This window comes from Micromys minutus, assembly GCF_963924665.1.
Source record: "Micromys minutus genome assembly, chromosome: 1".
Classification (NCBI taxonomy): Eukaryota; Metazoa; Chordata; class Mammalia; order Rodentia; family Muridae; genus Micromys; species Micromys minutus.
Window position 1 is genome coordinate 220,820,577 of NC_137969.1, and position 23,042 is coordinate 220,843,618.

Genomic DNA, 23,042 nt, shown 5'->3' on the forward strand with positions numbered 1-23,042 from the left:
ATTTTTTCCCCTGCCTTCACAATACAGGGGATTGTTAGCTGGGTCACAGTGCTGAATTACAAGGTGTAGGGTGCCTGTCTCAAAGGAAGAGCACAGACGGCCCTTTTCAAGTTTCAGAAGTGTTCAATGTCTTTTCAAAACATTGGATGTTAACCTTTTGTTGAGCAGGGTGGGATTTTTTAAAAAGCATACTTATTTTTATTACATGTATGTGAATGGTTCGCCTGCATGTATGTCCATACATCATGCGTGTGCCTGGCCTGCAGAGTCCAGAAGAGGATGTTTTCTCTCTTGTAACTGGAGTTCCAGATGGCTGTGAGCTATCATGTGGTTGCATCAGGAAGAGATTTGACAGTTCTGTGGATAAAAACCACCCTAGGCCTTGTTTTTGTTTTTGAGACAGAGTCTCACTATATTGCCCAGGCTAGCCTAGAGCAGTTGGGCTTCAGTGGTCCTCCTGCCTCAGTCTCCCAAGTGCTGAGATTATATGTGCTGACCACTGCGCTTGCGTTGAAAGCCCTTAGCTAGGGGATTAACATAGTCTGATTTATATTTTGCAAAATGTCACTTTATTTGCTGCACAGAGAGTGACCAGGGAGGATGAGGAGAGCGACAGTTGGGATGTTTTTGGAGGGCTTTAGGGGAGGAATCATAGTCAGTATCAGGCGATGTGTGGGGTGAATGAAAACGAAATAATATGGAGGGCTACTTTTCTGCTTCTACTTTTTGGGACCCGGGGTCAAACTCAAGTTGTCACTCTTGGCCAGAAGTGCCTTTACCCACTAAGCCATTTCAGAGCTGTTCTCCTTCGTCTAAGTATAGGTTGATTTATGCTTAGGGTTGATTTATTTACTTGCTTATTCATTATTCAATGCTTTAAAATTAATCAATAATTAATTTGTAGACAAGGTCTTCTTTGTAGCCCTTGCCTGCCTGTTTTTCACTTCAAAGTTAGGGCAATCCTCCTGCTCCAGTTGAGTGGTAGGGGACAGGCACGAGCCACTATGTCTAGCTCACAGCACATAGTTTTGTATATGTGTTGTGTGTGAGGCACTTGGCTGAACATATGTGGTGGTACATGGCACATGTTTTTCTGAAGAATGTTTGATTACAGGGATCCCCGCAGGATGTAGACAGAATCAGTATAAAGTGATGAATACTGAGAGAGGCAAGAGGCATACTGTGGAAGAGTGAAGTTGGGGTTACCTCACCCCAACTAAAAGTCAGGGGAGGGTTCCAAGAGGGAGGGATTCCTACGCTGGAGACCCTGTTAGAATGGGAGGAGGGTGAGGATGAGAGCAGTGGCTGAACACGTTGTCATGGAAACGGATGGATAGACCAGAGTATGGAAGAGTCGTGGAGGGTTGAAGCTGTCACTGCCTTGAAGCAACATAGAGGTGGGGCCTTTTCTAAGTCTAAAGGGAACAATTGAATGGTTGGGTAGACTCATATACGTACCTAGCTTTGCAAAGCTCCCAGGCTACACTGTGGGGTGTTTTCATGGGAACCAGTGTGGAGGCAGAGAGGAAGACCATCTGAAGGATGCCATGATAATCCAGCTGAGATGTAGTGGTGGCTTGATCTGGAGGTGACAGTCAAAATGGAGACAAAGGGGCATTCAAGAAGTACCAAACAGGCATCAAGCCTTTTTGATTGACTGAGAAGGGAGGAGAGAGTTAGGAAGAAGGAAGTTATCAGAGACTTCATGGTTTCTTCTTGGGCAATGGAGTGAATGATGGGACTGTTCATTGTCAATAATGCACAGGAGGAAGGGAGTTGGTTAGAGATGACTCAGTATTGGCAATGTTGATGTCTATGATGAAATGATGGTGTCTGTGGAACAACTAACTAGAACTACCCAAATAAATAACAGTCAGCTAGACAGGCAGGAGGCTCAGAGAGACGGCCACTTAACTGAGGGTATTTATTGTCGAGGGCCATTAGAGGTAGCAACTTCTACCTTTGGAATAGATGAGACTATTTAGAAAAAGAGAAGGGTCCAGGTAGGAAGAAGTAAAGCGAGCCAGCCTAGAGCTGGTCAGAGAAGGGTGCCCTGAGAAGGCCGACATCAGGTGAGTGTGGAACAGAGGGTCACAGTGAAGAAGAGCTGTTGGAAGGGAGAGGGTGGGAAAGAGGGTCTGCTGCCTTCAGACGTCTCATGAGTACTGAGAAGGATCCGTTGCCAGCAGCAGGTCTGCTACAGGTGGCCTCGCTGATCAATGAATGGAAGAGTTGTGGCCTATCATCTTAGCGAGCAGACGAGTCAGTGTAGTAGGGCAGCTGAGGCAAGACAATAAGAAGTTTGGGCTCCGTACTGGGGTGTATCTCAGTTGGTAGAATGCTCACTAACTGTGCATGAAGCTCTGGATTTCATTCCTAGCACCACAGAAATGGGCGATCCTAGGAATCCTAGCACCTGAAGGTAAAATCAGGGAGATCGGGAATTACTCAGTTGCATAGTAAGTTCAGGGCCAGCCTGGGATACATGGGACCATATCTCAAAACAAGTAACCAACCAACTAGCCAACCAAACAACCAACGAACCAGCAGCCAGCCAGCCAGCCAGCCAGCAAATCAACCAACCAACCAACCAGCCAACCAACCAAATAACCAAAACCAAACCAAAAATAAAACAACACCACCAAAAACAAAACAAAACAAAAAAAATCAAAGATAAATAATTTTGGACTTGGAGAGAGAGGAGGGTGGAAACTTGAGTAAGCATGAATCTGACATTTCAGCTGACTGAATTATAAAGACATGAACATGGGTTTTTAAAATCAGACACATCTGGGTTCCAAGTTCTCTAAGAAAACTGAAACCTGGGCTGGGCTATTGGAGGCATAGAGGCCTTTGCTAAATGTTTCAGTGGATAGGGAAAGATGACCTCTGTCTTCTCAGAACCCCAGTTTCCCTGTCTTTCTCCTCCCAAAACGTGCAGGCTTTTGGAGAATGCTGTCATGGTTCATGGTTCTCACCAAGAGCTCTTCTCTTATTCTTGGACTTGACCAGTTCTGGCAAGCATTTGTGGGCTCTCTAGGTGTGTGTTAGGACATCCACGTGGATGACAGATACATATTGATATACATTAGATTAATAGCCTGGTGGATTATTACTATGCTATTTTGGTTGGATTTTCCTGTTCCCATCGGTTGTCTCAATAATGAATCGTGTGTAAAATCGTGTGTAAAATTAAATAGGTTTAGGGAAATATCCCCCAAAGTGAGGTGTATGAACCCATGTGTCAGAATCTCCTGGAGACAGAACCCTGAAACTTGAGCTTGAACCCCAAATAATATGCCAATTTTCTGGAGTGAGGATTCCTGGTTGAAACCACAGGCAGCCTGGACTTTGGACCTGTGAAGTCTGCTCAGTCTTACCAGGATTGGTCCTCAGAGGAGTTTAGACTCACCCGCCTTGGCTTTCACAGGAACTGGTTCCAGTTTTATTTGATGATAAGATGTAGATAAGAGGTGGTGACAAAGGGGTGTATATCTGTTTTAGCACATACAGTAAGATTTGGCTTCGTTATTTCGTTGATATTTATTGAGCAGCCCAGGTTTGCCAGACTCTGGGCGTTGTGGGTTCAGTTGCTCACACGGACAGCCAGGAGCTATATTCCAGGGAGGGTGGAAAGGGCTTAGTGTAAAGTCTCGGATGTTTACACAGGGTGTGGCTCACTTCTGTGTCAGCACAAACTTTTGAGTGTCACGCATAAAGACCCGACGTTGAAATCACAGGCTGTTCAATTTCCTATCAAACTAGGCGCTCAAACCTCTGAACTGGTTGTGGAAAAAGCAGCTTGGCCCCTCAGCCCTTACCCCAGCCATGTAACTGTTCCCATAACACACTGTTTGAATACCCACAGCATGAAAAGCACTGTGCTATCTAGGTGAAATGGGAAATCGTCGGGCTGGAGAGATGACCTCACTGTCAAGAGCACTGGCTACTCTTCCAGAGGACCTAGCTTTGATTCCTAGAAGCTACATGTCGCCTCACAATTATCTGTAACTTCAGTTCCAGGAGCTCTGATACGCATTTCCGGCTTCTGGAACACTAGGCATGCACAAGATACACAGAGATTCAGGCATGTAAAACACCAGAATACAAAAATAAAAAGCAAAAGACCCCAAAACCAAACCAGGAAACAAAATTAGACATGGCTGTAAGCATTAGCCTCTTTAGCTAGTGAGGTGGTGCAAGTGTCTAATCAGATAACCACAGGACTGAAAACTTTATTAAGACCTAACATTCCATGATATTCATGGCTGAAGGAGTGTTTATGTAGCATCCCTGAGGCCCTGGGTTGTCTCCCCAGCACTGCAAAAAACAAAGTTAAAGATAGTGGAGTGTGACTTGAATGCCTTTCATCCTAGTACTGGGGAGACAGAGGCAGGCAGGTCTCTAGGCCAGTTCAAGGTCAGCCTGTTCTGCATAAGGAATTCCAGGCCAGTCAATGAGACCCTGGTCTCACTACCCCAAACCAAAAAAAAAAAAAAAAAAAAAGTTAAAAAATAAAAATTGAGGGGCTGGAGAGATGGCTCAGTGGTTAAGAGCACTGACTGCTCTTCCAGAGGTCCTGAGTTCAATACCCAGCAATCACATGGTGGCTCACAACCATCTGTAATGGGATCTGATGCCCTCTTCTGGTGTGTCTGAAGACAGCTACACTGTATTTATATGTAATAAATAAATCTTTAAAAAAAAGAAAGATTGACATCTAAGTCGCTTGTTTGAAAGGAACCAGATATTCGTAGAGCTGGGCAGACTATCATCACTTCTGATTTTAAATCTTGCTCAGTCACCTGGAAAACATTATTGATGTCAGCTACCTCACCTCCATCACTGTACCCCTGAGAGACTTACCATTTGGGCATGTCATATAAGTGAATTGTGATATTCTCAAGACTGGTTTCTTTTGCTTAGCATTAGGATTTCCATATAATCACTAATGTTTACTTTCATAGTCTACCATCGTTCATAACAGGAACTAATAAACTGCTCTGCAAAGGACCAGATGTTAATATTTTAATTGTTAAGTACTACAAAGTCTCTGGTAACTATCCATGGTGTTGTTCTAGCATGAAAGGAGCTTCAGGCAATGTGGAAAAATATATGTCTGATCAAATAAAACCTTATTTGTAAAGCTAAGCGACAGATCTTTCTGACTCTAATCTATGTCAGTAGAGTAAATCCTAATGACTGAAGTAAGTATCATTGCCCCATTTTATTGATGGGAAGATATGTGGAGACCAGCATGCCTCTGTCTCCCCAAGTGCACAGTTATGGGATCATAACAGAGATAGGGTCACATGAAGTAGCATGACTCTAAAACTGGTGATTCAGCTTTAACAATGATTATAGATTGAGATGAGCTGTTACTTGTGAGCAAGCGTGAAATGTCCCCCGACTCTCCGCCAGGAAATAAAATCTCGGTTGCCTTTGCTTTCCTCCAAGGCAGAGCTCGGAGCCAAGACCCAAATGTGGCTGGTCTCGGAGACAGGGTCAGGAGCTAGAACTGCCTTAAGGCTTGTGAAGGGTCCCGACGAAAAGGTGCCAGAAGGGACTGGGCTGAGGCTGGAGTGGAACTCTGGGGTAGGATCTCCTAACCCTCCCTTCTAAGGGTAAAAGGGGAAGCATGGCTGTGATTTCCTGGCTGGAGTGGAGAACAGCATGGAGAGATGCTGAGCAGATTGACCAGAGAGACATCCTGAGCTTATGGGACGCGGGGCAGGGGAGCTGGAGTGCGGAGGGACAGTGCAGAGAAAGAGGAAGGCACTGGATCTGGAAGGGGGCAAACGTGGCTGGACCTGAGGCTGTAGGAGGCTGCAGGTCACCACATCCTGAGGTGCTGTGGAAACAGTCTGATGAAGTCCTGCATGCTGGGCTCCACAGGCAAGGGCTGCTTCTTCACAGGGAAGGAATTAGATACTGGGTGTGTGTGTGTGTGTGTGTGTGTGTGTGTGTGTGTGTGTGTGTGTGTGTGTGAAGCACAGTTTGATGTGGAGATGCGACTGCACAGGCACATGAGAGTTCTCTTTGTCAGCGTTACTTCTGGGCTTTACCTTCCTGGGTTAGTAAGGCAGGTCTCAGCCCCTGAAGTATCCACTTGCCTTTCTCCGTTGCTCGCATGTAGTTGATTGCAAGAAAATGTGTTATTTTCCCATTTTGTAGTTAAACAACGGGCCTTCCCCTCTTTAACCTTCCAGTGCTGTAGAATTTTCTTCCCTGGGTTATGTGTGCTATGCTTTGACTTCCCTCAACTTGCTGTATTTATTCCTGTTTGTTACTATCTCCCCAGAAACAGCAGGTCAGGCAGACTTGGCCTGTTAATGCCCTCTGTGATAGATAACGGGCTGCGATTCCTCTGGATTCTGTTGGAACACATGGCTGAAATGTGTTGTTCAAACTTGATTATTATTACGTGAGAGGCCCAGCTAAGGATAAGCTGGGGATATTATTTTAAACCATTGCAACTAGGCCTCATTAACCCAGCCATGCCTGTGCCTTCATAAGAAATACTTGCTCTCTGCCATGGTTCTTGGCTCAGAGTTCCCAAGGCCTTTGCAATATTCTAAGACTATCAGGGACATTTGTGCCTACTGTTTGGCTTCTTTGCCTTGTTTCTGATACAGAGCTCTCAAAGCCCTTGGAGTTTCCTGCACAACAGAAACATTTTTTTAAAGTGTGTGTGTGTGTGTGTGTGTGTGTGTGTGTGTGCGTGCGTGTGTGTGTGTGAGAGAGAGAGAGAGAGAGAGAGAGAGAGAATAACTTGTTCCAGTTCATTTATCCTTCCACCATATGAGACCCAAGGGTCCAACTCAGGCCATCAGTTGGTGGCAGCGCTAGGAACCGTCTCTCCAGCCTGAATCTTTTGTTTAATGAAGTGATTTTTTGATAGGCTCAGGGTGATTATCAGAGGAGACAGGGTGGGGGGGGGGGGAGTGACATCTCATCTTTGGTGGTGTTTAAGAACTAAAGATTGTGTTATCACTTTATGTCCATGTCATGAAGTTGCCATAAAAATCCCTGGGGAGAATTCGGAGCGCTTCTGGAGTGCATTTGGACACTGGAAGGGAGCACACTCCAGGGCTTATTAAACAAAGAATTCGGAAACACACCGGGCTAGGATAACTTGACAAGAAGACCTTATGCAATGGCCAGTCTGCTCCTTGATCATTGTAGTAATCACTGTGAGCATATCCTCAACATGTGGAGCTCTGCAAAGGGAGGCACAGACGCGGGAGAGTTTATTCAATGATACGGGTTTTCCACAGAGCAGGAGAGAAATCACGAAGCTTGAGGTTGTAACTATCGTAGTTTGAATAGCCAGAAACAGTGTTTTTCTGTATCCTTAAAAATATATATATATATATATATATATACACACAAATATACATAGAATCATAATCAGCACACTGTGTTATAACTCATTTTATGTATATTTCATATTGTAAAATGTATTTTATTTATTTATGACACAGAACCTCATGTATCCCAGGCTGACATCAAACCCCATAGATAGCTGAGGATCTTGAACTTCTGATCTTCTTGCCTTCCTCCCCAGTGCTGGGATTTTAGGTGTGTAGTGCCACATCTTGTTTATGTCGTGGTGGGGCTTTGAGCATACTAGACAAGCATTTGACTAACTACAGCCTCAGACCAGCTTGTCCTTTTTCCCTGAAGCAAAGATCTTCAGTAGCATCTACACGTCAAGCAATTGGGTATATGTGTTTTCTGTCCTTTCTGTATTTGAAGGGTTATAATTTGAAGTTTTTCTTACAGTGAAATAAGAAATATTGCTTTCTTCCCCAAGTTGCTTTTGGTCACAGTGTTTATAACTGTTACAGAAGACAAGAACTAGAGTAGCACAGTGCTTAAATCTTTGCCCTTTTCAGGAAATGAAGGTACCTCATCTGCATTCATTTAACCAACACTCATTGATTCTGGGAATATTGACTGAGTGCCTTCTGCCTAATCAGTGCTCCCGTAGGAGCTGGGGACCCTGTAAACACCTCAGATGAGCTCTTTTGTGTACAGTTTCTGTAGCTTTCATGTCAGTCTAGAGGACCCTGAGGAAGAGTCACTTATCACTGAGAAAAAAAAAAAAAAAAAAAAAAAAAAAAAGGAGGAGGACTTTGGCCAGGCATGGTGGCAGCCATTAATACCAGTATCTGAGGCAGAGGCAGGTGGATCTCTATAAGTTCAAGTGAATTCCAGGACAGCCGAGGCTTCATAACAGAAAGACCCTGTCTCAAAAGCAAGTTAATTTTTAATTTTTACATTTCTGATTTCTACTTTCATTTTTGAAACATTTGCACTTTCAGGTTGCACTGGCTGGTTTTGTGTGTCAACATGACACAAGTCAATGTCATCGGAGAAAGGAGCCTCAGTTGAGGAAATGCCTCCATGAGATCCAGCTGTAAGGCATTTCCTCAACTAGTGATCAAGGGGGGAGGGCCCACTGTGGGTGGTTTCATCCCTGGGTTGGTAGACCTGGGTTCTACAGGAAAGCGGACTGAGAAAGTTATGAGTAAGCCAGTAAGCAGCACCCCTCCATGACCTCTGCATCAGCTCCTGCCTCCAGGTTCCAGGCCTGTCCTGACATTTTTTGCTGATGAATTGTGATGCAGAAGCAGAAGCTGAATCAGCTCTTTCCTCCCAAACTTGCTTTGGCCATGGTGTTTCATCGCAGCAATAGAAATACTGACTGAGACATAGATCTTAAAATTTTTTACAATTATTTTAACTGTGTGTGTAAATGAGTTCAGGTGACTGTGGAGGCCAGAGGTTGTTGGATCTCCTGGGAGTTTCAGGCAGTTGTGAGCAATCTCATTGTAGGTGATGGGAACCAAACTCAGGTCCTCTGCAAGACTAGTATTGAAGAATACTCCTAATGGCCCACACATGCATGGGCACATGCACATATATACTCAGTGGAGAATGCTAGCCTAGGAACTTGCAATTTATTCGGTAAGAAATTTCAAAATGATGGACAGATTTTAATGAGGGGATGAAAAGTCAAAGTGGTGGGTTTTGGGCTGGATGCAGTTGTCAGTTCAGTTGAATTGATAGGTTGCTTCAGGAGATGTGGTACTTCTGTCCTGTGGCTCTTGGCTGAAGAGGGCTGTTGTGTGGTGCCTTGACCTTGGGGCACTGCTTTTGAACCCGTGGGAAGACTCCCCACGTTAGCATCTCAGGTGAACTTATGCAAGACACTGGGATGTTTCTGACACCCAGGAGCCATGGCAGCTTCGCAGTGAGCTAATTTGTAATGAACTTAAAATCTGTGCCCTGAAGTTTCCCCTAATTTGTTTTCAGTTCATTCCCTCCCAGCTACTGGGAGGCTGCTGCCAGCTTACAAGAGGCAGACTGAGTTAGAGCAAACCGTGGGGTGACATGTATTTTCATGGTAATGCTGCCAGGAGAAAAATCTTTGTCCCCTTTGAAGAATGATAACAATGGGTCACATGTGCCCCTTATTTGTCCCCAAAATCAAGATCCATTTCTTAGCATTTTCACAGCAACTCACCGTTGTATTACGCCATTGTAATAGTCCTTTCATTTCTTTTCCCCTCCCCCCAGCCCCTGCCATCTGCCATTTAAAAGGTCCTATTCTCTAGATCCAACTCTAAGAAGGTTTTTATTAAGTTGCGGTAAGCCCATAGCTCTTAATTATTGGTTCCCCCTCCCCGCCCCCAATGGGTCAGCCTTTAAAAGAACAAAAGGTTACTAAGTCTCCTGGCTCTGGGTGAGCTGCTTGGCTCTAGTTCCTGCAGAATTAACTGTAGTACTGGGGGTAAGGCAGGACGAAAACCTGTGCAATCTAGGGTAAGGGATCTGTGGCATGGAGCATCTGCAGACATGTTTTGTGCGCCTTCGATAGCTCTGCCATTGAGGAAAAGGTCCTTGTGTTTAAAGGGCTCTGATTTCCCAGTTTGAAGGGAGTTGTTCTCTTGTTTGGACAGTAAGTTTTACAAAACCTCAGCAGGCTTTCCAAACCTGTCTCTGGAGGCTCCTTTGTGCATGGCTTCTCTGTGGAGGGGGGTGCACCTGTGGGGTGGAGCTGAGGACTGCTCCTTTTTCTACCCCCGTCCCCCCTGTTGGAGTCAGGCCAGCGATAACCAGGTTTCTTTATAAAAGTTTGACTGTTTTAACTCATGTTTTTGTTTCTCGGTCAGGGGTTATTCCTTGCTCAATCTCCGATTAGACAAGCAGCTCCAATTTCAACCATTTAGTGAAAACCCCGATTTTGGTGTCTGTTTTCTCACCCTGGGAAAGCTCAGAGACCCCAGGGTACTCAGCCTCAAGACTTGTTTTGTCTGGTGTTAAATGAACATGAAACGAAAGCTCCTCTTTTTGGAGTGGGGATCAAATGACTGAGATTTACAGATGAACCCGGCGCACTAAACTCCGGAGGCTGGGGATGCTCTTGCTGAACCTGGTTTTGTGCCACGGTCCACCACCAACGTGATTTAATGCGCATCCCCTTCTCCCTCCATCCCTGCAGCTTCCCTGGAGTTAGGCAGCATCTTCCTGGACGTGGTGTATGCATTGGTGATTCCTTTTTCATACATGATCTCCTGAATAGGAGATTCTCTCTTGGTCCCCTGGGGATAAGCAAGAAGGTTGATTTTTGTTGTTGTTGTTGTTATTTTTTAAATTTTATTCGGAACTTCTGTTTTATAGTTATGGAGGACAGATCTCTCGTTGCTTGGTAAACGTACCTTGTGTACATGTAATTTGATCTTGGAATCATTAAAACTTGTTTTCTGGTATACCCTCCTTCCCCGCTGAGAAATAAAATTAGCTCTCTGTGTGTTTTGCAACACTTGTTTAAAGTTATTTATCATCTACTAACTGGGGAGGAAAAGTGCTGAGCACATGGTAGAGATCCCAGGAGACTTGGTGAGGGAACTGTGGTCCTTGTAATTCTGTAAAATAAAATTAAAATAAGAAGCATGAACTCCCAAACCCCTGAAAAATCAGTCCAGTTGGACAACCATTGACCACCTAATGAGGTGTCAGTCATTGAACTATAGCTAACTTAAACCTGTAATGCAGAGAGAATGGACTTGATGAACAAAAAGAAATACAGGAAAGCTAAGAGTCTTGGTAATCGGTCAGGACACTTGTGCTGTACAACTCTATTTACCCGGGCAGCTTTTTGTTTTGTTTTGTTTTTGATGTTGCTTAACTGGGGGTTATCAATTTAAAATATTTTAAGGTCCTAAATTCGGTGTGACACTTGTAAAAATATGTTCCAGTAGCCCCAGGGGTGACGTGGCCTAGGGTAGTGTGATGGAGATAATGAAATAAGTAGAGATATCTAGAATGTTTTGTGCATACATGTTTGTGTTTGTGTGTGTTTGTGTATGTGGTATTGTTGCGGTTGTTGGGGCAGAGTCTCTCACTAGCTTCGGGGAGTCCACCTGTCCCTGTCTCTTCTTCTCTAGGCTTAAGAGCGTGGAACACCATGCTTGCCTTTCCTTGGTAAATTCTAGGGAGCCAGATGGAGACCCTTACGCTTGCAAGGCGAACCCCTTACTGACTCAGCGAGCTCCCAGCCTCAGAGGCGGTTCTGAAGGTGGACCTGGGAGGATTTCCCAAGGTATTATGTAGGAACTGAGAGATGAAGAGGTGAGCCGGCTAGTGGTACAGGAAATGAGAGTAGGAGGTAGCCATTCTCTGTACTGGATGCTGCTGGTGTGTGTCTGAATACCATCGACTTATATGTAATAGATAAATCTCTTTTTAATAAATTCTTTTTGTTTTTTTAAAAGATTTTATTTATTTTATATGGTGTGTTTCAGACACACCAGAAGAGGGCATCAGATCCCATTACAGATGGTTGTGAGCCACCATGTGGTTGCTGGGAATTGAACTCAGGACCTCTGGAAGAGCAGTCAGTGCTCTTAACCACTGAGCCATCTCTCCAGCCAGAAAAATCTTTTTAAAAAAGAAGGAAAAAAAAAAAAAAAAGAAGCAAAGGCCACATAGAGAATTTTAGGCTAGTCTGGGCTCCTTAAGACACTGTCTCAAAAACAAAGAAAAGCACCTCCCCCCAACAAAAAAAAGTCAGCAATGTTCTAGTTCAATTTCTGTTGCCATGGCAAAATATACTGGCAAAAAAGCAACTTAGTTTATTTGGCCTGTTGTTCATTATTTCAGAAAAATTAAGTCTGGAGTTCAAACAGCTAGTCACATCACATCCACAGTCAACCACAAAGAGAGTAAATACATCCTTGCTTGCTTCTAACTTTCTCCTGTTTCATGTGGTTCAGATCCTCTTCATAAGGAATGTTGCTGCCCAGAGTGGGCTGTGTCTTTCTGCATCAAAGAACAACCAGTATAATGCCCCACAAACATGCTAACCTGATCTAGATGAGTCCTCATTAAGATTTTCTCCCCCAAGTAATTCTAGATTCTGTTGAACTGGCAGTTAACACTAACCAACACAAACAACAGCAAAGAAAGGTCTTAGCAGAGAATAAGAGTTTGGAAAGAGGCATTGGATGTTTGAAGAAGGAAATGTGAATTACCATGCATCTGTGGGAGAGAAGTATCCATTGTCATTGAGGGTACCAATGGGTGCTGGTGACATTGATCATCACTGGGGTTGCCTTTGTTACTTTTCTATTGCTATGACAAAACTTGGTGACCAAGGTAACTTACAGAAGAAAGAATTTACTGGAGGCTTCACAGTTTGAGAGGGTGAGTCCATGGCCATCACGGTCTGCAGCATGGCAGCAAGCAGGCATGCATGCTGGAGCAGTAGTTGAGAGCAAACATCCCGATCCACATGCACAGGCATGGGGACTGAGGGCAGCAGGAGTAAAGAGCAGTATGGTGTGAGATGTCGGTTCAGTTACTGGTGGAAGCATGGTGGCGAGCCTCTGGCAGAAATGGATGTCCGGGCTCCTGTTTATACCCACCCATCAGGTGAAGAGGTTGGGGAGTTGAGGCTCAGTGTCCCTGTGCTCAGCCCATAGAATGGAAGATTTCTATTGGATGCTGAGGGGTTGGGATGCTGAAAGAAGCTTAATAGGGCCACCTCCCATAGGGCAGGGGAGGTAGAATCGAGTGCCTACTCTGTCTCCAGTCCCAGCTCCTTTCTGCTTAACAAGAGCATGGCTCCGTGTTTGCTATGTGCTGGTCTGTGCTAGGCATACTAGGTGAATCATTTGCCTCTCAAGTCAACCTCCAGAGGTGAGTGCTTGTCACTGCCTTGCTATTTCTCAAGGTTACATAGCCACTTAGTCATGGCAACAGAATTTGAACCCACATCTCTATGGTTTACTCAATATTAGGGCAGTTTAATTGATAAATTCCTTGGTACAGTGTCAACGCCTAACTGTAAGGACCTCAGCAAACCTTTTAAAATATCTTCAGATGTCCCATGGTGATTCAGAGCTGGGGGGCTAGGGATGCTTCTCATTCTTTAGTCTTTTAAACAGGACAAAGCAGTGGAAGATCTCAATTATTTTTTTTTCGTAAAAAATATTGAAAACCACCATTTCTTGTCAGTTGAGCTGTGACTTTAAGAAATATTATATCATATTATCGACTACTTCTGGAGCAGTCTTTGGTTGAACACCTGGAATTTAGCCTGAGTCTGACTGAATCTTTGGCTTGCTTCCATGACTTCAGGAGTCTGCAGCCTGCCATGTGTGACCACTGTTATGTCTTCTTTCCTAGCCGAGCAGGAGGACACTCAGAAGAAGACCTTCACCTGCTGGATAAACTCACAGTTGGCAAAGGTGAGGTGATGTCAGACCCTGAAAGCTGTTGCTTCCTCAGTCCCCAAACTCTTAGCCCAGGGTGGTCAATGCCCAAATTCCAGCACCTGGGAGCTTGAGGCAGGAAGATCAGGGGTTCAAGGCCACTCTTGGCTGTGTGCTGAGTTAAAGGAAAGCGTGGGCTCTGTGAGACCCCATTGATAATAAATAGATAAACACCTGAGCAAATCAAGATGTTGTGATGACCTGGGGAAGGTCGAGGAGAAAGTCATGAATGTCTTTTCATAAGAGAATGCTCGCACACTGGTGTCCTGGTTTATCTGTCACTTTTTCCAGAGAAGGAACTGGGCAGTGCTGTAAAAATATTTAGGGTGGCAACACTTCTCTCATCGAGTGACATAATAACAATGTGATGTTTGTATTGAGTGACAGGTGTCCCACACCACTCTAAACTTGTTCCGAATGACAGTGAAGAATGCTTATAGCACCTGCTGTTTTAAAACCGTAGCTTACTAAACAGCACACTCTGGAGCACAGTTTCTTTTCAACTTGATTTCACTGCTGTTTTACCTTGTCCTTTTTGAGGTGAATTGTTTGTTCCCCCCTCTGTTAACCAGGCTGGTCTTGCACTCCTAGATCTAGGCAATTCACCTACCTCAGTTTCCCAGTAGCCGAGACTATAGAAGAGCTACTGCTTAGCACATTTTCTCTCTGTTCTCTTGCTGGGCATCGAGTTCAAGGCTCCTATGCTAAAGCAGTTGTCTCGCCATTGAGCCATATCCTTGAATTCCCTATGGTTACTTTCTTTTAAAAGTTCCTTTATTTGTAAGTACCTCGCCATGCACACAGGTGCCCATGGAACTGAGAAGAGGTCCGAAGATGCCCTGGAGATGCCATGTTGGGCTGCTAAACGTTAGTGCTGAGAACTGAACTTGGGTCCTCTTCAGGAGCTGTACTTGCTCTTAAGCACTGATCTGTATCTCCAGCCACACTTCCTTCTCTGTTTGAGACAAGGCCTTACTGTTTAACTCTGATTGGCCTGAAAGTTACTGTGTAGACCCAATAGGCCTTGAACTTTTGGCCAGACTCCTGCCTCAGCTTTCTAGTGCTAGGATTCCAGGCTTGTTTCACTTCACCAGCCTTCCTTGTGATTCCTAAGTGATTTTGCAGTCTTGCTATGTGAGAGAAAGTATGATTCCTATAGAGAATGCTTGTGACTTGCCCCAGTCAAACACTTAGCAAGGGACAGTGCTAGGCCACAAACTCAGTCTGGACCCAGGGACCTCAATTCAAATACCACTCTGTCCTCTGTCTCGGTGATGCTGAGAGCCTCAGACAACCTGGAAGTCTAATTAGTGATTCTGCCTCTTTGTCCATTCCACACAATGGATGTCATTCTGACCAAAGGGAGACACCTCCTCAGTAATGCAGCCTACTCTCCCAGGGGGTCAGTATGGCCTGATTCTGAGTGTCTGTGGCTGTGCGGTCTATGCACAAGGTTTAGGGCCATGAAAGCTCCACTCAGAAAGAGTATTGTGTAACTGGAATTAAGCCATGAGATAAAAGAGGTTCGCTGTTTGTCTCGTCATGCTTCGGAATGTAGCTCATGAGGACCGTATCATTCTTTAAGATAATACCTGCTGAGTCCTAGCTGGTTTTGAAGACACAAGCTCACTTAGGAGGTGCTTAACGGTGTTTTTGGACCCTTGGCAGATTACTCTTCTTGTTTCCTTTGGCAGCACACGCCTCCCTCAGTTATATCCGACTTATTCACAGACATTAAGAAGGGGCATGTCCTCCTGGACCTGTTAGAAGTCCTCTCGGGACAACAGTTGGTAAGATTTCCAAATGGCAATAAGACACTTGGTTGGTTTTGTTTTGTTTTGTTTTGTTTTTTTTAAATGCACTCCTGTTTCTGAGTAAGGATGTGCTTGAATTTTTAGCCTCGGGATAAAGGATCTAATACATTCCAGTGTAGAATCAACATAGAACATGCCCTGACATTCCTGAAAAACAGATCTGTAAGTATGAATCACACCTGCAGAGTCCCAGGAGGGATGGGCTCAGTGGGAGGCTGGCTCCCTTTAACCTGTGTTTCTCTGTGCGCAGATCAAGCTAATAAACATCCATGTGGCTGACATCGTTGAGGGAAACCCATCCATTATTCTTGGCCTGATTTGGACCATCATCCTCCACTTTCATGTAAGTATTTTGGAGTTAGGAATATTACTAGTCTAATACGCAAGAGACACAGGGTGACATATGTGTCGTTCAGTCCCGAGCTACTTCTGTAAACAGGACTTGGAATCTCCCAACAGGTAGAGAACATACAGTAAAGACTGCTTTTCTAATATGTGTATGCAATTTACATGTGTGTGTGTACAATATTATATACATGTATTTGTATATATGTGCTTGCATATTTATGCACATACATACACATTTAATTTTTTTATTTGTTATTAAGACAGGGTTTTATTATGTAGTCCTTCCTGGCTAGCCTGGAACTCTCTGTGTAGATCAGGCTGCCCAAACTCACAGAAGTCTCTTGCTTTCATCTCCCAAGTGCTGGGATTAAGGTTGAGAAGGTGAACCTTGAACAGGCAGGCCTGTGGTTTTCATGGCGGTTCCTTCTGAGCCCTCTCCTTCCCTCTTGGGTTTTGGGTGTGGTTGGAGTCCTTAGAAGGTGGCCTACTCTGCTTCACTGCCTTGTTCAGGAAATTCTCCGTCTTTCACTTCCCTCTTCATGTGTCTCCACTCCATTCTTTTGACACTGTGGGCTACCACAGTGTCTCCCTGATACAAAGACTTATACATCTGGCCCCTCAAAGGAAGACAAGCATCCAGGTATGGTGGCTCATGTCTGTAATCTCAGCTTTGAAAGGCCACAGCAGGAAGGTTTGCCTGAACTTCCAAGTGAGTTTCAGGTCAGACTGGATTACAGAGTGAGACCTCGTTTGTCGTGGGGTTTCATTGCTGTGAAGAGACACCCACACCCTCTCAGGAGGATATCAGGGCAAGCATGGCTGGGCCACTGGCTAGAAAGAAAGCTGTTTGTTTTTCCTTTGAACTGTGGAGACATTTCAGGAGGAAGAGTGGAAGGATTGCAGAACATGGTTTTGTTTTCTGCTACACAAGATGGCTAGTTCAGATGGAAAGATGACCAAGGCAACACTTATAAGGACAACATTTAATTGGGGCTGGCTTACAGTTTAAGAGGTCCAGTCCATTATCATCATAGTGGGAACCATGGTAGCATGCAGGCAGACATGGTGCTGGAGGAGCCGAGAGTTCTACATCTTGATCCACAGGCAGCTGAAGGGGACTGGCTTCTGTGGGCAGCCAGGACGAGTCTGTCTTCCACACTGGGCAGAGCTTGAGTTTAGGACCTCAAAGTCCACCCTGAAGTGACCCATTTTGTCTAGCAAGGCTACACATTCTCCAACAAGGCCAGGGCTCCTTATAGTGCCACTCCCCATGGGCCAAGCATTCAAATCACCCCACTCTCACAGACAAAACAAAAACAGAAGATAAGTAAATTAGCCCCCGGGATCCTAGGAATTTCCGTGGGACTGAGCAACCCACATCCTCTCAGGAGACTATTAGGGCAAACATGGCTGGGCCACTGGCTAGAAAGAAAGCTGTTTGTTTTTCCTTTGAACTGTGGAGATATTTCAGGCGGAAGGGTAGAAGGATGTCTGCAAAACATGGATTTGTTTTCTGCTATAAAACATGGCTAGTTCAGATGGAAAACCTGCTGGTTGAGACCTCTTTGGAGTATGCTGAATGCCCAGACCTCTCAGGATGCTTTCACTGTCAAAGTGTTTCTTATTTGTTTCATGAATCCCTGTTTGGATTTTAATTAGAGCCCAAATTTTATTTACACAAAGGAAAGCATATGGCAGGCCTATGGCCTTATACTCTTTGTTTTCCATGTGGACTGTGAATGTCTAGTGTTCACTGTTCTGTCCTCAACTAACCATTACAATGCCAGTCTACACTGACGGCTCAGAGGGTGCTTCTTATTGTTGCTTTAAAAATAACTATGTAATTACGTATGTCTTGGGGAACAAATGCTTCTTTTAGAAAGACTTAGAATATCGAATAACTAATTGATATAAAATTTGGGTATATTTTCTGGATTGCATGTGTTAGTAGCTATAATAAAATAATATGCATGTGGTTGTGGACGATGAGAACTAAGTTTGGGAACTAAATTTCCTCTGGGAGAGGAGGAAAGTAGAATGGAAGACAGAAAAATGGCCCTAATATGGTAAGGTGTTAAAGTAGGTTAGTTTGATCTGGAGGGATGGTAGTGGGTGAGAACCTTCTAGAGGACCTGGGTTTGATTCTTGGCATCCAAAAGTCAGCTCATAATCCCTGTAACTTCAGGGATCCAAGGCCCTTTTCTGATCTCTGTGAGCACCAGGCATACGTGCAGTACACTGTCACACAGGCAAAATACTCAAATACATAAAATAAAATTAAGCATTTTTGGCTGGTTTCTAGGTGTTTATTCCCACCTGTATATCATCCTAGGCCAATTAATTAGATAATTAAAAATTTCATTATAGGTAAGAGAGAATAAAAATATTTATATTTTACTATTCACACATAGTTAGCCGAGAATAATTTAATATTCAATCTTTTCGTATACAAGAGGAATTAATACTTAGTCATATATGGGTTCTGCATAAGTAGATTACTCCAATCAAGGATTGAGGATAATTCTGAAAACTGTTTCTATGTGAACTAAATGCATATAGACTTTTGTCTATTTGGCATTATTCTGTAATGTAGCATACCAACCATTTATTTTCACAGCATTTACATTGTGTTGTATATATTATAGGTAACCAAGAGGTGGTTTAGTGATACTAGGGATTTGCATAGGTTGTATGCAAAGAATGTGCTGCATAATATAAGGAACCTGAACATTTTCCTATAGCTGTCGGCCCCTGATGGCGGCTGGTCCCCATTGGGTACTGATGATGCTCTATCTCAACAACATGGGGTCACTTTACCCATGATTTTATTTTTAAAGAATTATTTATTTTATTTATATAATACACCGTAGCTGTTCTCAGACACACCAGAAGAGGGCATCAGATCCCATTACAGGTGGTTGTGAGCCACCATATGGGTACTGGGAATTGAACTCAGGACCTCTGGAAGAGCAGTCAGAGCTCTTAACCACTGAGCCATCTCTCCAGCCTGCTCTTTATTTTTAAGTTTATTCTTTTCTCATACAATTCATCCTGACCCCATTTTCCCCTTTCCTGACTCCTGCCAGTTCCCCACCTTCACCTTTCCTCTTCCCCAGACCCACCCCTCCTCCTTTTCCTTCAGAGAAGAGCAGGCCTTTTGGAGATACCAACCAAACAGAGCATAGTAAGATACACTAAGACTTGGTGCAAACTCTCAGATCAGGGCTGGGTGAGGCAACTCAGTAGAAGGAAAAGGGTTCCAAGAGCAGGCAAGAGATTCAGAGAACCCTCAACTCCTGCAGTTCAGAGTCTCACAAAAGATATCTGAGCTAACCACCATAGCACACATGCAGAGACCTCACACAGACACATGCGGAGACCTCACACCATAGCACACATACAGAGACCTCACACAGACACATGCAGAGACCTCACACAGACACATGCAGAGACCTCACACCATAGCACACATGCAGAGACCTCACACAGACACATGCAGGTTCCTTGACTGCCGGTTCAGTCTCTGTGCCCCTATGAGACCCGCTTGGTCGATTCTGTGGGCCATGTTCTCCTGGTGTCCTCAACTGCCCCGGCCTGTACAATTCTTCCTCCCCCTTTTCTGCAGGGTTTCCCGAGCTCCAAGGGGAGGGACCCGACGGAGCTCGACATTCATTAGCCATGCTCTTGTATGTAATAATTTATAGAAGTTTTAAAATGTATTCTGGATGGAAGTTCTTTTTGTTGGAATATATAAATTAGAAATAGCTTCTCAGACTTTGTAGCTTGCCTTTAATCTTTTAATAGCAGACACATCTCATTTTAATGTCGTCTGAATGTATTCATTTTTTACTTTTCTGGGCGTTACTTTTTAAGCCTTGATGAGGCATGTCTGCAATGCCATCATTGAACTGAGGAGACTGAGGCAGGAGGATTATGAATTTAAGACCATCCAGGGTTACATCATGAAACCCTGTCTGAAAAAATTAAGAAGGGAACGAAAACAAAGCAAATGCAGTTTTCTATTGAACAGGACTGTTCTAGAAAACAAGATAAGAAAATATTTTGGGGATATTGGCGTGGGACAGGACTTCCTCTTTTTTACCTATGCCAGTATTCTGATTCTCTCTCTTCAGTCATTCTGTGGAACATTCCAATTGTATACGTTGGTGAGAGCCGGGTGAGGTGGCGCACGCCTGCAGTCTTAGCATTCAGGAGTGAGGAAGTTAATCAGCAGTTCAAGGTCATTTTCAGATACATAGTAACCCAGCCTGGGCATTCCAGGCTCTGTCTTGAAGATAAAAATAACATAAATAAAAATGTGGCATTGGGGATTAAACCTACGATCTCCACATGTAAGACCAGAGTTTTACTACCGAGTCCGAACCCCCAGTCTTCAACAGAATTTTCTCCTGAAGGAAACATTCCATAACTGTACTGTAGAGAATAGCAGATGTCATCTCACTGGAGCATCCAACCTTCCAAGTGCCCCAGGGTCTCTACTCCAGAGCCACGCCCCAGCTCTTTAGTAAGTCTTTGGGAGGCATTTGAAAACAAAGTTGGCTCTGCCATTTTATGTTCCTTGTCTCTCCAGCCAATGCTTGCCAGGCTGTTAGGTTTGTGGTGTTGGCTGCATCTGTTGTTCTTGTATTGTTCTCATGAAGCCTCACACTGTGACTCGGGCTGATCTTTGGTGATTCTGGGCTTCATAAGCTGGTCTCAAGTCTCAGTTTCGTAAGTGCAGGCACCGCAGGTGCACGTCACAGTCTCTAGCATGTGCTTTATTTCTGATTCTATTCTGTTGATTACAGAGAGAAACATTAAATATTTCTATGGTTATTGGTGTATCTTTAAAGTTTTCAGTAGATATTATATTGTCCAAAATATTCAGATCAATTTGTGTGTTTATCAGCAAATCTATCAACGTGCAGTGTTCATACTTCCGCTGTCTCTGGAGAAAAACGTTTCACCCATGTTATATGCAGACCCTATTCTCTCTGTAGATTTTTAAGACGGCTTATGGGAGGCCTTTTCATGTTCTCTAAATTTTTCTTTTTACTTGGTGTATATGCAAATGTCTCTGTGTGGGTACGTGCGTATGTGAGTTCAGGTTCTATCCAAGTTCTGAAGAGGGCTTTGGACTTCTTGGAGCTGAAGTCATAGGTAGTTGGGAGCCACTTGGTATGTGTGCTGGGATAAAATCAGAAGCTGTGCAAAAGCAGTGTGTGCTTGCCTTTAACTGATGAGCCAGCTCCCCAGCTGACACTTTATTTTTTAGTTCTTTACTTTTTAATTTAAATATATATATTTAATTTATGTGTATGTTTGGGTAGCTGTGAGAGCACACATTACATGTGTCAGTAAAGGATACAGGGTCCCATTGAGCTGGAGTCATAGGAAATTTTGAGCAACCTGATGTGACTTCTAGGAACTGAACTCACATCCTCTGGAAGAACAGTAGGTTCTTAACCACTGAGCCAGCTCTCCAGTCCTGTCATCTTCCTCCTTCTCCTTCTCCTCTTTCTCCTCCTCCTCTTCCTCCTCCTCCACCTTCTCCTCCTCCTCTTCTATCAGTTTAATTTGTGTGTGTACGAGAGAGAGAAAAGAAAGGGAGAGGATGTGCGTGTGAGATGTGAGTGCAGGTGTCTGTGTGGGTTAGGGGCATCAGACTCCCCTAGAGCTGCAGTTACAGGTCACTGTGAGATGCTCTACATGGATGGGGGAACTGGGAACCCACTAATGTTCTTTGTAAGAGCAGTGCTCACTTGCAAGTGCTGAGCCATTTCTCCAGCACTTTTCATGTTCTTTAAAAAAAAAAAGTTTTAGGTATGGGTGCTGGAAAGGTAGCTGCGTGTTTTGCAGAGACCTGGATTCAGTTTCCAGAACCCACATGGGCATTGGTAACTCCAGTGACATGAGATCTGACACCCTCTTCTGGCTGTTGTGAGCACCACACACACACACACACACACACACACACACACGTGGTACACATACATATGTATATACAGACATACAAGTAAAACATTGATGCCCATAAATAAATCTAAGAAAACCAAAAGGGATTTCTTTATTATTAACAAGCATCTCGTGTGTGTGTGTGTGTGTGTGTGTGTGTGTGTGTGTGTGTCTGTCTGTCTGTCTGTCTGTCTGTCTGTCTGTCTGTCTTTCTGTCTGTCTATATCATGATATCCATATGGAGGTCAACAGATTTTATGGAGTTGCTTCCCTTCCCTCCTTCTGTGTCTTCTCTGGTTCTGGGAACTGCACCCAGGTTTCCAGGCTTGTGTAGCACCTTTCACTTGCTTTTCTTGCTAAGCCATTTTACTGGCTCCGTTTTTTGGGTTCTTAATGGTAACTGTATTCTTTCTTTGGGGGGCGTCCCTGCCCTGTGCTGCCTATTCTCTGTTTTCTGTATGTGTTTGTTCTCAGTAGGTTGTAATGGAGGGGCTACATTCCAGTTTCTCTTTCTCAAAAGGTGTTTGACCAGGAGGCTCACCTGGCTCCAGTTTAATCCAGCAGCACTGGTAGTGCTCAGTGGGATCTTTAGGGGATGAATGGATGCTTGTCTCTGTGGGATGCCATTCCTGGGTTAGATGCAGGAGGTACCCCTGTCCAGACCTAAGGAAAGCCAAATTGTAGTCCCAAATGTCAAATGCTGAACTCAGTCACACTTAAAGCTCATTTCACCCAGAATCCTCTGTCAGTGCTAAAGAATGCTTTTTAGGTGCTTCTGACTGAGTCGCATGTGCTAACATGCCTGTGAACAATTGTGCTTCCCGCAGATTGAGAAGCTTGCTCAGACTCTGTCTTGCGATTACAATCAACCTTCACCGGAGGTTGCCAGTGTGGCTGACTCATCTCCTACCTCAAGTCCTCCCCCTAAGAAGTGCTCCAAAGCTCAGGCCCAAGCAAGATGGCAGTGGTCCGCCAAGAAGGCTCTTCTTCAGTGGGCTCAGGAACAGTGTGCTGGGTGAGTAGTTTGCTGTGCCCATCCGTCCACACGACTTCATGGACTTCCTGCTCTTATAGTCAGGCTGATGGTACAACTCCCAGCAGCACCATTTCTTAGTGAATCTTTCAGAAGTGGATTTCGGTG

General features: G+C 44.3%; 1 protein-coding gene across 1 annotated transcript in view; it reads left to right on the forward strand.

Moving 5' to 3' along the window:
- The window catches only part of SYNE2 (spectrin repeat containing nuclear envelope protein 2), a 259,839-nt gene that overhangs the window by 18,209 nt on the left and 218,588 nt on the right, over positions 1-23,042 (forward strand). The window contains exons 3-7 of the mRNA XM_080930654.1: positions 13,699-13,760; positions 15,479-15,574; positions 15,683-15,760; positions 15,849-15,941; positions 22,729-22,916. Of these exons, the coding sequence (XP_080786780.1) occupies positions 13,699-13,760; positions 15,479-15,574; positions 15,683-15,760; positions 15,849-15,941; positions 22,729-22,916 (517 nt within the window). The remainder of the gene's footprint in view (positions 1-13,698; positions 13,761-15,478; positions 15,575-15,682; positions 15,761-15,848; positions 15,942-22,728; positions 22,917-23,042) is intronic.